Below are 14241 nucleotides of genomic sequence, written 5' to 3'. Positions count from 1 at the left end.
TGATGAGGACCTCTGATATAACTCAGATGTAAGGGTGACCTTTGATGGGGGTCTCTGATATAGGGGGACTGTGATGTGAACTCGCATTTACAGGGGGACCCTGATGGGATCTCTGATGGGTGACCTTTGATGGGGTCTCTGATATAAGGAATAAGTGGAATAAGTGGAATTTTGTTGTACTGAAAATGCACCTTTGCCTGAGTAGAGAAAAATCCTTGCACTGGCCTTGAGTGAAGGAACCCCTTACATTGTGGTCAGTAAAAAGAGGTATGCCTTAACATTTCTGGGCATTGAAAAAGTGGCCATTTACCTCTTGGTCATGAGAGAGGTGCTTCCTCACAGTGAGAAGAAGAATACCTGTTAAGTCCTGTACACATGGGCTGAATATTGGGCGTTATCGGCCGATTCAATTGGGCTGTGTGTATGGCAGCTGGTCCGGCAGTAGCTGCCGAACATCTGGGTTCTTTCGAAGGGGCATGACCGAAAAAGGTCTGCCGATCGGCAATGGCTGAGAACGCTGACCAGTGTGTTCTGATGGGGGGGCCGCCCCCCCTGTCAGAACACAATAGCTCAGTGGGGAGATCGCTGTACTAACATCAGATTGGTAGTACAGGATCTCCTTCTGAGCTCCTCAGATTTCTTTTCATTCGGCCTGCTGGGTTGAACGAAAAAAAAAAGTTCTAGTGTGTACCAGACTTTACACTGGAGGTCATTTGAAAGAATGGATCATATCATTGGAGATTGGTGGAAATTATGCTCCCCTTTTAGCCAGCTAAAAAGATCCTTGGTGTCATGCCAAAAGTTGTTGGCCTCAGAACCATGCAGGCACCATCCGATAGCAGATCACTTAGCCACAGCTCAAAGTACTAGCAGCAACCTCTGGAGGAACCTTAGGGTTCTACAGAACCATGGTTGACAATGGCTGACCTAAACCGACCGAGCTGTGTGTCCTATTTTATGTTTAGATTGTGAGCTCCTTTGAACAGTACCTGTCAAAGGTCCACCATAACTTTAGCAATAAATACCTTCAGCTCCTGGATATAAGGTGGTTGTAAGCCCTTTAATGATCATCTCTTCCATTTGTTGTAGCAATTGAGCAAAGCATTGAGCAGGAAGAGGGTATGAACCGCTCCTCAGCCGACCTGCGTATCCGGAAAACACAGGTAACCAATGAGAAGCCTTTAGCGTGTTGCCATGTTTTTAGTGTTGGTCTCCCTTGCCTTTTGATTCAGAACCACTTTTGTTCCTTTTCATTATGTTTTCATCAGCACTCTACTCTGTCGCGCAAGTTTGTGGAGGTGATGACAGAGTACAATGCAACGCAGTCAAAATACAGAGACCGCTGCAAGGACCGCATCCAGAGACAGCTGGAAATTAGTATGTATGATAATGGCTGATGGGGTTTAAGGGATTTAGGCCTTTCGGAAGGTAGAAGATCATTGCCCACATAGCTGTCCAAAGTTTCCAAATCTGGGAGGTCACTTTTTATTTTTTGGTTGATCCTAACAGTGGTGATGTGGTGTTGCTCAATTATAGGCTGATTGGGGATGGAGAGTTTCCAGGATTGGGAGGAGCACAAAATTATTTAGAGTGAAGTTGATTGGACTGGTCCATGGCCTAGGAGTCAAAGCACATCCTTAACCATGCTAGAGCTATGCTGTTTGGGCAGGCATTGAGCATTTTTTACATATTCCTTGTAAAAGGATGCTCTCCACAAAACATCATTCCATTTCTGAATGAATTACAATGGTTTGACCATCATTGGCTTGCTAAAGGCCTCTGGAACCCTGGTGGGGGCACCTGCTGAGACACACTTTGCTCATTTAACATTGTATAGGACGGTGCAGTTAAGCTAGCTTAGCCTTTACTGATTGGTAGATCCCTACTACAGCAATGATTGAATGGTAACAAGAGGTTTGGACTTTTCCCTGCAAAAGTCCCAAGGACATTTAAGAAGTTGTGGGCATATTTGGATAGACTCTTTAGATGGTGGGAAATCAGATGTTTGCCTACTGCTGCTTGGAATCCCTGTAACACCTATTTCTCTTGACAGCTGGTAGAACTACGACCAATGAAGAGCTGGAAGACATGCTGGAGAGCGGGAAGCTGGCCATATTCACAGATGACGTGTGTAATGGGGCTGGTGAGGGGACTGTGGGGAGGGTTGTGTGCAGTGCAATAACCATGATCAGTTGTTTATTAATAGATTCCAAGTATAGACAAAGTATCAGAAACCCATGAGGAGGCTGATTTCCTAAAACTGGAGAGTGGAATTATCTGGTGCAGCTCTGCATAGAAACCAATCAGCTTCCATTTTATTGTCAAAGATTAATTGAACAAGCTGAAGTTAGAAGCTGATTGGCTACCATGCACAGCTGCACCAGATTGTGACCTCTCCAGTTTTACTAGATCAACCCCAAGGTCCTATTTGTCAAAATATTTGCAGTAAGGATTATTCAGCTTGATCAAAGCAGCCAATTATGTTCTCCATTTTGTTAAGGGTATAGAAGGGTGACAGGGAGCATCTCACTGGTTGTAACGGGGGGTTTGAACCATTCAGACACTTTGGGTAACGAGGGTAAAGCCCATTAGGCAGCAGTCTGGCATCCCACTAAACACACAGCTTCTTAATGAATAGGTCACCCCTTCATTAATGCTAATTTGACCATAAAATAGTAGCCTTTGGGCTTGTGGGGAGGTGCAGCGTGATGCGGTGCCAGTAAACACACAGAGTCCAGTTGTAGAGAACAGAACTTGTATTAATGCAGAATCCAGTAATTCACTACAACCCGGCAGGAAGGCACCCGACTTTGGGCACTCACACAATATAACAGCATTGTGTCACGGAGCAAGTTTCAGATGTGCCGACAGCATCTGTCTTGAGGGGCGAAATGCAGCCTGGCCGGTCCCTACCCAAATTAGGAGGTTTCCATCAAGGATGACGTGTCCCTATTTTTTCCTTATTTGTCTGGAACCTCTCCCTGCCTAAAATCACCACCCCTGCCAGATGGGTGACCTGTCCTTACGCTACCCACTTGTGAAATGTGCACCAAGCCTGGGAGCCAGGACTTAAATAGGCTCTGCCTAAACCCAACATGGCTGCTAGCATCACATGGGGTGGTGGTTTCCAATTGGATATCTTCTCCAGTGACCCAGGAAACCATAGAGGAACCATGTTCCCTTTGACTTCCTCTCTCTCTTTCTGCACTTCTGCTGCGGTTGACCGCCACCTGCAGTGGAGAAAGTAGACTGCACCTGCTACAGGCTTGTATCCCAATGAGGTTTCCCCAGTGACCCAGGAAACCATAGAGAAACCATTTTCCTCTTGACTTCCTCTTCTCCTGCAATGCCGCTGTGGTTGAGCACCACCTGCAGTGGAGAAAGTAGAATGCACTTGCCTACAGGCTGCTATCTAAGGGAGGAAGTCAAAGGGAACATGGTTCCTCTATGGTTTCCTGGGTCACTGGAGAAGATATCCAATTGGATACCGCCACCCCATGTGACTCTAGCAGCCATGTTGGGTCAGGCAGAGACTATTTAAGTCCTGGCTCCCAGGCTTGGTTTGCAGGTAAACTGTTGCCTCACTCTACAGCAATACTCCCTCTACTCATTCCTTTATCAGATCCAGTGAAAACCCAAAGAGGTTACTAGGACAGTCTTTATTCTTCTGTTGGCCGCAGAAACTATAATCTTAGAAGAACCTCAGTCTGAGCAAATCCTTACAAAATGCATCATTTTAGAGCAACCCCAGTGTCATCAGGGTATATGAGGAAACTGTATAATTAAATAAGCCTTTTGACTTACTGCTAATGAGCATTTACATGCAAACACAAGCAAAAGGATAAATTATGTTTAATTAGCTTAGAATGGTGATGCTGGCTGATTACAGATGATTGCAGCAGAAGATGATAGTTACCATGGAAGGTCTGCTATCGAAGTGGCAATTTCATCTTCAGTCCAGGTTAAATCAGGAAGTCTTGTGATATCTGGTATGCAGTGTCCAAGATCCCTGATTCAGATAACACAGCATAATAGTCTATTAGTGAGGCTAATGAGGAAAGAGTATTGACCCTTTTTTTAGCACCTCAGAAAGAGAACTAGAAATCTGACAACGTTGTGCTATTATCATTGGTTGACACAGTAGCTCTAACGAGATAATACCGATGAACTAACAAAATTACAGTATATGAATAATCATGCCAGGAGTATTTGATTCTATTGCAAGTATCGGTTTATTACTGTAAAACAGTCTGTGAATTACAGTACAGTGCAAAAGTCTTAGGCAGAACTGCTGAAAATGAAGAATGCTTCCAGAAATAGAAGTGATAATAGTTTATTTTTTATCAATTAACGAAATGGAAAGTAAATGAACAGAGGAGGAATCCAAATCAAATCAATATTTGGTGTGACCACCCTTTGGCTTTAAACCAGCATCAATTCTTCTAGGTAGACTTGCACACAGATTTTGAAGGAATTTGGCAGGTGGGTTGTTCCAAACATCTTGGAGAGCTAAGCACAGATCTTCTATGGATGTCGGCTGCCTCAAATCCCTCTGTCTCTTCATTACATTCCAGACAGACTCCATGATGTTGAGATCAGGGCTCTATGGGGGGGCAAACCATGACTTCCAGGTCTCCTTGTTCTTCTATAGGCTGAAGATAGTTCTTATGGACATTGGCTGTATGTTTGGGGTCGTCCAGCTGCCGAATAAATTTGGGGCCAATCACACTCTGCCCTGATGGTATGGCATGATGGATAAGTATCTGCCTGTATTTCTCAGCATTGAGGACACTGTTGATCCTGACCAAATCTCCAACTCCATTTGCAGAAATGCAGCTCCAAACTTGCACGGAACCTCCACCATGCTTTGGTGTTGGCTGCAGACACTCATTATTCGGCCTTCGTGAACAAACTGCCTCCAGCTACAGCCAAATATTTCACATTTTGACTCATCAGTCTAAAGCACCTGCTGTCATTTTTCTGCACCCTAGTTCCTATAATTTCAGGCATATTTGAGTCACTTAGCTTTGTTTCCATGTCGGAGGTATGGCTTTTTGGCTGCAATTCTTCCATGAAGACCACTTCTGACCAGACTTCTCCGGACAGTAGATAGGTGTACCTGGGTCCCACCAGTTCTGTGCTAATGGCACTGCTGTACATCTTCCAATGTGGAAGGAAAGTAAGCATGATGTGTCTTTCATCTGCTGCATTAAGTTTCCTTGGTCGACCACTGCATCTATGGTCCTCAACGTTGTCCGATCAATGGTGTCCTCAATGCTAAGAAATACAGGAAGATACTTATCTGCCATGCCATACCAGCAGGGAGGCATGTGATTGCCCCCCAAATGTATTCTACAGCAGGATAATGATCCCAAACATGCAGCCAAATATTGATTTAATTTAGATTTTTCTTCTGTTCGCTCACTTTGTAAATTAAATAGATCTGTAAATGATTTCGCGCAAAACACAAAAATGCAGAAAAATACAAATAACCATAAATTCCTATGCGTGACCTGTGTTAAAGCAAGTACTAAGTCATCGTTAAACTTTAAAAAAAAATTTTCAAAGCATTCCTACTTTACAGCATTTCTTCACACCTGCCTAAAATGTTTGCAGAGTACTGTACATCTTCTATTAGGTTTAAAGGATCACTGAACTCAAGAACAAAAATGTAATATATTGCAGATTACAGTCCTTAGATGTTGTGGCTGCATTCATTTTTTCAAGCATTTTAAGCAATTAGAGACAATGCCTGTTGACCCTGCTAGAAATCCCTGTAACTTCCTGTGAGCTGCACAAAAGAATATATTCTCCAGGATTTCCCCAGAGCCTCTCCCATCCTCTGGAACTCGCTACCTCAACCTGTACGGCTATCCCCTACTTTTGCTACCTTCAGGCGATCCCTGAAAACTCATCTCTTCAGGGAAGCCTATCACGTCTCCAACTAATCTCCTACAACTTCCTTCAGCTCATTCCCCACAGTTACAACCTTTTGTACCACCTGCCCCACAATATTCGATTGTAAGCTCTTCCTAGCAGGGCCCTCTTAATCCTTTTGTATTTTATTGTATTATAACTGTATTGCCTCCCTTTTATATCGTAAAGCGCTGCGTAAACTGTTGGTGCTATATAAATCCTGTATAATAATAATCATAATAATAATATTCCTTCCTAGCTATCTTCTACAATCTATCAATGGCCCTGCCCCCATGTAATGGAGATAAAGAGATATGGACATGTTTGTAGCCCATATCAGGAGAGCTGCCTAGGGTGACAACCATGGTTTCCCCAATAGATACAGTGGAGGAATACCCACCCAGGGAAGTGTGTTATTTGCAGGGTTACCAGGTGAAAATAAGGCAAAAGAAGCTTAATAATGAAAACAAATGCAACCACCACACCAAGGACTGGTAGGTGGCAATATGTTACATTTTTTTGGTTTGGGGTTTTGATACACTTTAACTTTACCCTAAACCAAAGTATTTTACCATACCGTTTGGTGTTCAAGTTTTTAATTGGTTTTATTGTTGTGGCATTCATTAGCAGGGGTAGATCAATGAAATATCTCAATGAGAGATCTACTTACGTTATATGTAGTCCCACTTATGGTATTCAATTGAAACAAATAAGTGACCATATCTTACAATAAAAATTATTTGGTAAAGTGACTATGAACAGCACATAAATATCTGCCCGAAATTTAACAACTGACTGATCTGCTCTCCCCCAACTGTAGATCAAGATGGACTCCCAGATGACCAAACAAGCTCTTAACGAGATTGAGACACGACACAATGAGATCATAAAGCTGGAAAACAGCATCCGTGAGCTGCATGACATGTTTGTAGACATGGCTATGCTCGTGGAGAGTCAGGTGAGGGGACATGGAGGTGACATTGGTGACCTGACTGAGTCAAGGCAGTGGGCCCTATCTAATCTCTTTCCATTCCTACGTTCTAGGGGGAGATGATAGACCGCATTGAGTATAATGTGGAGCACTCTGTGGACTATGTGGAACGAGCAGTGTCTGATACCAAGAAAGCTGTGAAATATCAGAGCAAAGCACGAAGGGTGAGTGATTTCATGATGGACACCAGATACTTATACCAGAAATAATGGCAGATATAGAGAAGTAAAAATGTATTGTATATGCAGTAGACAGATGGGAACACATTAGGTTACTTGGGGGGAACTGGGGGGGTCACAAGACATGTAGATATTAGAGATGAGGGAACTATTAAAATATCAGCTCATTTGCAGTTTGGCCAATGCTTTTAGAAAAATTGTGAAATTCAATATTTTTAAATTAGGTATTTTATTGAAGTCAATGGGAATCCAAACCAGGTTCCAAAAAAATAAAATAAAAAATGTATTATAGAGCGTTAAACGATGTATAATTGTGCAGAATGGTTAAGGAAGCTCCCGGCAGCCTTGGCTGATAGGTGGATGGGGCTAAAACACCTGCAAGAAAATTCTTTAGAAATTTTAACAAAGATAGAAAGGTGGAACCTGGTGGCCCTGGCAGTCAAGCTAAGGATACCCTGTCAACAGCAGAAACAGATATAAGGCAAAAAACACCTTAAAATAAGTCTTCAGTCCCTCTTGGAGGCATTTGGAAATGCAAACCACCAACAATAACACTAAAAATTCAGATTCCGATTTGGTCATCCAAATCTGTGAAATTCGCTCTGACTTTTATACTGTGCAGAAGCAAGCCAAGTAGATCCACAGATGTAAAACCAAAGCTTAAATGGATGGACAGATGAGAAAATAGGCGATGGCACAGTAAAAAAATTAAAGACAGTAAATGCCAGACCAAAAGGAGGTATTTGTCCCCCACCAAAGCACATTTTAAAAGTGCAATTTCTTTTCAAAGTCTGCCAGTCTGGGTAAATTTGTCAGGTTGGGTTCTGTTATATATTAGAAAGTTGTGCTACTCCAGATTTCCAGCATATCTGCCCTTGAGTTTTCGTGTCTGAACACTTAACACGGCTTCCACAAAGAGGTTCCACTCTTCACGTTGGACTTTTGATATTTTATACATGATGAAAAATCTACCAGAAGTAGTGGGAGTGGTCAAAATTAGGCAGGAACATTAGGTGGACAATGTGATCCCACTAGAGGAAGCCCAATGAGATATAAGAGATTAGGAGGAAGTTGTGATGTAGCTCAGCAGAAACCATGTAAAGATGAAATAGCATGTGCATGCAGGCAACCTTTTGTGGACATGCCTGGTAGATATAAGCAGTTACTGATATTGGTATCACTGTTTGTAAATTTATGCCTATCTCTATCCACGTAATACTTCTGACGATTTCTTATTTTTTCTCTCTTCCATTTTCTTTTATTTCATCTTCCAAACACCTTTTATTCCACCTACATTATACATCCATATCCTTCTTCCTCTGCCTCTCTTTTCCTCTTCCTGTGTGTCCCTTCTTCCTTACTTGTTTCTTGTGTCCCTCTTTCTCCTATGCCATTTTCTTACCTTTTCTGTGTTGCTCTCTCACCTAATGTTTTATCCCTCTTACAATTCACTTTTCCTCGATGACTACATTCCTTCTCTGCCACTCTTCTTCTGTTTCAAATTTCCCCCATTGCCTTTGTCTCCCTTTTCCTGTCTCACCCTTCTTCTGCTTCTTCTTCTGCCACTCTGGCCTACCTATCTCAAACTTCTACCACTTCCTCTTACTTCCTCATCCTGCCTTATCCTTTTTCTTCTGCCTCTGTCCCTGGCCAATTCTATCTTACTATTCTACCACCTTCCCCTTTCCTTTCTCTTTTCGTCTCATCCTTCGTATTCTGCCTCCTTTACTGACCCATCCTATCTCATTCTTCCTTCACTTCCTCTCTCTTCCTGCCTCACAATTTTATCTTCTGATTTTTTTCCCTGGCTCTTCTTATCTTATCCTTCCTCCACTTCCTTTTTGCTATTCTTGTTCCTGTCTTATCCTTTCTCTTCTGCCTCTTTCCCTGGCTCTTCATATCTCATTCTACCCCTCTCTCTTTCTGTCTTGTCTCACCCTTCCCTTTCTGCCTACCTCCCTGACCCTTACTATTGTATTCTTCATCCACGTCCTCTCTTCTCCTCTTCCTGTTTTACCCTTCCTCTTCTGCCTCTCTTTTCCGGGCCCCTCCTATCTTATCTTTCCTCCACTTCCTGTCTGTTCTTGTTCCTATCTCATTCTTCCTCTTTTGCCCGCTCTCTGGCCCTTCCTATCGTATTCTTACTTCACTTACTCTTTCTTCTTTATCCGTTCTCATCATTTCTCTTCTGCCTCTCTCCCCTTCCTTTCCTATCGCATACATCTTCCACTTCCTCTCTCTCTTCCTCTTCCTGTCTCATCCTTCCGCTTCTGACTCTCTCTATGGCCCTTCCTATCTCATCTTTCCACCACTTCCTCACTTTTTTCTCTTCCCATCAAACCCTTCTTTTTCTACCTCCCACTTCGGCCCTTCCTATCCTCCACTACCTCATTCTTCTTCTCTATGTCTCGTTCTTCCTTTTATGCCTCCCTTTTTTTCTCTTCCTGTTTTTTCTCCTCTCGTTCTTTTCCTTTCTCCTCATCTACTGGTTTCCCCTTCCTATGTTGTTCTGTCTTTCTCCACGTTCCTATCTTACTTTTCCTCCCCTTCTTGTCTTCTGTCGTTGCCCTCAATCATATCTTACTTTTCCTTCCTATGTTTTCATCTTCCTGTGTTTCCCATCCTCCACTCTTCCATGTTTTCCTTCCCTTCCTATATCACCCTTACCTCATTCCCACCGGTTTTTATCTGCCCCTTCCTTCCCACCCATTGTTTTTACTTCTCCCTCATGCTTCTGATGGCGGTTGGGTATGTAGAAGAAAATTATGATCATCATCTGTTGTGTTGTGTTGGGTGTTGTCTTGGCCTCCTCTATCGGAGGGACGCTGGGATTCTGAAATAAAACAAAACGCACAATGCAGATTAAAAAGGAGAGATAAAGAAGATAGTGAATTATAAAAAAAGAGATTAAAAAAAGAGATACAATATTATGTACATGACAAGTATTGGAATTAACGCACAGATCAGGAAGCTGTGAGTGCGTCAGCCCTTTTTTGCCTCTGTGGGTTTCACTCAGGAGTTAGGTTACCATCAGCTAATCCAAGCTGGCTGGGCGCATATTAAGAAGTCAATCTGTTCCCGTCAATGGTGTTAACTGACGTCAACCTAAAGCCAAATCCTCAACTGTCACCCACAGTTGCTGGGGAGCAAAAATGCACCCCCCCCAAAAAAAAAAAAAAAAAATCCCAAATATTTTTTTTCTTAAATGTCTGTTACCCGTATGTTTTTATTTTTTTGATTTTTACATTTTTTTTGTTACCCGTCTGTCAAGGTTTAAAAAAAAAAAAAAAAAACCAACTGTATTTGTCGTTACTGGACGTGTTCCACAGGGACCCCCGGACATGTTGTGTTGGCAGAGGGTCCGACCTGGCGCTTTCTTTAGTCTTTTTTCTTGACTGGTGGCTGAGTGTGTTTCTGTTACTTGCCAAAGTCTTGTGTGTACGCGTCCGCCCGAATTTTTTTTTTTCGTTTTTGTTGGTGGTGATGTGAGCGTGCTGGGGTGGGAGGGGGGGGAGGGAGCGCATGTACGTCGGCTGTGTGTCCGTCTTGGGAAACTGGCGGTCTGTAAATCCCCGATCGCTAGCCAAAAGAGACCAGATGCTGACCATGGTGTGTTGGCGTCTTAACGTGTGTTTTTTGTTTTCTGCAGTAATTAGCAATAGGTAGGGAAAACATTGTGTCACCATATTCCTCATTTCGAGGAGAAGAATCTGCTGCTCGATCTTCCACCTATTTTGTATTTTTTTTTTTTTTTTTTTACTTTTTTTCTTTGCCAAAGTTTTTTGTTACCAGTGTCACGTCATCCGACAACTCATGAAATGTCTCGTACAGTCTGTTATTGTTACTTGATATTGGCTCTCCTGTCGGTTTTGTGTACCTCCTTACTGTGCAGTGTTATATTCAGTACTAATCTACCCACTGACAAGATGTTACGCCCAATGACATACGCTCTTATCTTAGAATATTATCCATTTTTACAATCCTTAAAAACTAATAGACCCCTCTGCTTATCCCACCCATCGTGTCGACATAATCTACTTGTCTTATATACAGTTGGTTTCAGAAATCCGAAACTCCTCCTACATAATCATGCAAAAAAAAAAAAAGAAGATTGGTTTAGTTTTAAGATGCAGGAAATTTTTTTGAAATTTCCTTTTTAATGAAAGCTATTTTTTTTTAGTGCACTGAAACATCCAAGGCAAAATTCGAAGGGCATATGGATCAATAAATAGCGCAGATGATGTAAAAAATAGATTTACTTCTAGGGTGCATCTTAAAAAAAAAATACAAAAAGTTTACACATGTGAGAACTTTTACCTAGGGAGAAGGTCCCCTTAAAGTGCAAAGCTCCATGGGAAATTTTAGGTTTACCTATTTGTATTTCAGCATATCATTGGCGTGTCTGTTTTCACACTCGTTGCCACTTTTAGTAAGTCAATACATTTTTTTTATATGTTTTTAATTTTTTTTACTATTATTTATTATTATTATTATTATTATTATTATTATTATTATTATAATTTCCTTTTAACAAAAGCAAATTTTTTCAGTGCACTATGGAGACAAAATTGTCCAAGGCACAATTTGAAGGGCACATGGATCAAGAAATAGCACAGATGATGTAAAAATAGATTTACTTCTGTGAATATAAAGAAGGTGCAAAAAAAAAAATACAAAAAGTTTACACATATAAGAACTTTTACCTAGGGAGAAGGTCCCCTTAACGTGCAAAGCTTCATTGGGAATTTTAGGTTTACCCATTTGTATTTCAGCATATCGTTGGTGTGTCTGTTTTCACACTCGTTGCCACTTTTAGTAAGTCAATACATTTTTTTTTAAATGTTTTAACAAAAAATATATTATTATTTTATTATTATTATTTTAATTTCCTTTTAATGAAAGCTAATTTTTTCAGTGCACTATGGAGACGAAATGTCCAAGGCACAATTTGAAGGGCACATGGATCAAGACATAGCACAGATGATGTAAAAATAGATTTACTTCTGTGAATATAAAGGTGCAAAAAAAAAAAATACAAAAAGTTTACACTTGTGAGAACTTTTACGTGGGAGGGTGGAAAAGGGTCCCCAAAAGTGCAAAGCCTCATGGGGAATTTTAGGTTTACACATCTGTATTTTAGCATATCATTGGTGTGTCAGTTTTTACACTCTCTGCCACTGTTAGTAAGTCAATTCATTTATTCATTTATTTTTATTATTTATTTTTATTTTTTTTCTCCTTTTATTGAAAGCTATTTTTTTCAGTGCACTGTGAAGACAGAATATCTAAGGCACGATTCGAAGGGCACTTAGATCAACAAATAGCACAGAGGATGTAAAAAAATAAAATTACTTCTGTGAATACCAAAAAGATTGAAAAGAAATTAAAAAATGACTAAAAGTTTACACATGTGAGAAATTTTACCTGGGGGAGGGGTCCCCTTAAAGTGCAAAGCTTCATTGGGGATTTTAGGCTTACCCAGTTGTATTTCAGCATATCGTTGGTGTGTCTGTTTTCACACTCCTTGCCACTTTTAGTAAGTCAATACATAATTTTTTTTAAATGTTTTTAATTTTTTTATTATTATATTATTATTATTATTATTATTATTATCATTATTATTATTATTATTTACATTTCCTTTTAATGGAAGCTATTTTTTTCAGTGCACTATGGAGACAAAATGTCCAGGGCACAATTTGAAGGGCACATGGATCAAGGCATAGCACAGATGATGTAAAAATAAATTTACCTCTGTGAATATAAAGAAAGTGCAAAAAAAAAAAAAAAAAATACGAAAAGTTTACACATGTGAGAACTTTTAACCTGGGGGGGGGGGGGGGGGTGAAAAGGGTCCTCTAAAGTGCAAAGCTTCATGGGGAATTTTAGGTTTACCCATCTATATTTCAGCATATCGTTGGTGTGTCCGTTTTCACACTCTCTGCCACTGTTAGTCAATTTATTTTTTATCTTATTTTTATTTATTTTTTAGCCAAAACATATATATATAAGTAGACCAAAGCCTGCCCCCCATTCCCAATTTTTTTTGCCAGTGTAGGGGGAGGTCTCACAGCAGCTGACCCATGCGCTAATGACGACGGACCGACCCTGACGGACTATCCTCCGATAACTAGTTAGCGCCTTCGTAAGAGATTCATCTTGTCATACAGCAATAAAGTATTCTGACCTCATAGCTGTTCCACTTGTGACATCGGGAGGATGCCACAAAGGATGGTGGGCTAATTTTCTGAGGTTTAAGAGTGTTGTTGAGAATTTTTTTTTTTTTTTTTTACATTATCGCGTTAATAATTTTTACTCGTGTTGTAGGAATTATGTTCTGTGTGCACAGGTATTGCATGAGTGCGTGGAAAGGGCCTCTGGTGTCTTTGCACTGTGAGTCTACCAAAGTGAATTTGAAATGAGAGAGTCTTCTTAGTGATACTTCAGTATTCTGTATGCGAAAGGAAAAAAAAAAAAAAAAAAAAAGTGCGATAATTTAAGTTACATGGCTTACCTGTCATGTGTCATTGCCATTCCCTGCCAAAAAAAAAATAATAATAAGTGGAGAGGTGGTATGAAATTTTATGCAGAAAAAAAAAACAAAGAACAAACTGTCAGCAGGACATAGCAGCCCCCTTGAAGCTCTTCCTCCGTTCTGTCTGTTCGTCTCTCTGTTGCCTTTTTTTGCATGAATATGAGCTGTCTCTGTGGATATTTCAAGTCTCTTTTGTCTGGAAAATAAAATGGTAAAAAAAAAAAAAAAAAAAAAAAAGAAACACTTTTTCACTTCGGGGGAGAGGAGAAAGGGACAGGCAGTTTCTCGCGTGCATGCAAGAATTAAGAACTGAAACCGTGGGGCGGCCATTTTGAACCGATTTTTTTTTATTTTATTTTATTTTTTTATTTTATTTTTTGTCGACATGCAAAAATGTTGTCTTCAGCAAGCGGCGTGTCAGGTAGAATCGGATCAAGTCTATATATATTTATATATATATATATATTTTTTTTTTATATCCGCCAGGAGGTAGCCATTTGGGGGGGGATGTTAGTGTCGGCCTTCTCAGTTGGCATATGTCGTGCAACAAAAAAAAATGGCTTCCTCGACAGAGAGAAAGGTTATTTCTCCGTATCTATGCAGCTTTTCATTCTTATCAC

General features: G+C 40.6%; 1 protein-coding gene across 1 annotated transcript in view; it reads left to right on the top strand.

Annotated features, from left to right (window-relative positions):
* The window catches only part of STX1B (syntaxin 1B), a 107325-nt gene extending 93463 nt beyond the window's left edge, over positions 1–13862 (top strand). Inside the window, exons 5-10 of the mRNA XM_073635768.1 lie at positions 1090–1163; positions 1269–1377; positions 2054–2127; positions 6737–6874; positions 6961–7071; positions 9843–13862. Of these exons, the coding sequence (XP_073491869.1) occupies positions 1090–1163; positions 1269–1377; positions 2054–2127; positions 6737–6874; positions 6961–7071; positions 9843–9923 (587 nt within the window). The 3' untranslated portion in view covers positions 9924–13862. The remainder of the gene's footprint in view (positions 1–1089; positions 1164–1268; positions 1378–2053; positions 2128–6736; positions 6875–6960; positions 7072–9842) is intronic.
* The last annotated feature ends 379 nt before the right edge of the window (positions 13863–14241 follow it).

Source organism: Aquarana catesbeiana, linkage group LG06 (assembly GCF_042186555.1).
Source record: "Aquarana catesbeiana isolate 2022-GZ linkage group LG06, ASM4218655v1, whole genome shotgun sequence".
NCBI classification, from domain to species: domain Eukaryota; kingdom Metazoa; phylum Chordata; class Amphibia; order Anura; family Ranidae; genus Aquarana; species Aquarana catesbeiana.
The sequence above is the reverse complement of the archived record's forward strand: the minus strand, read 5'-3'. Positions and strand labels throughout refer to the sequence as shown.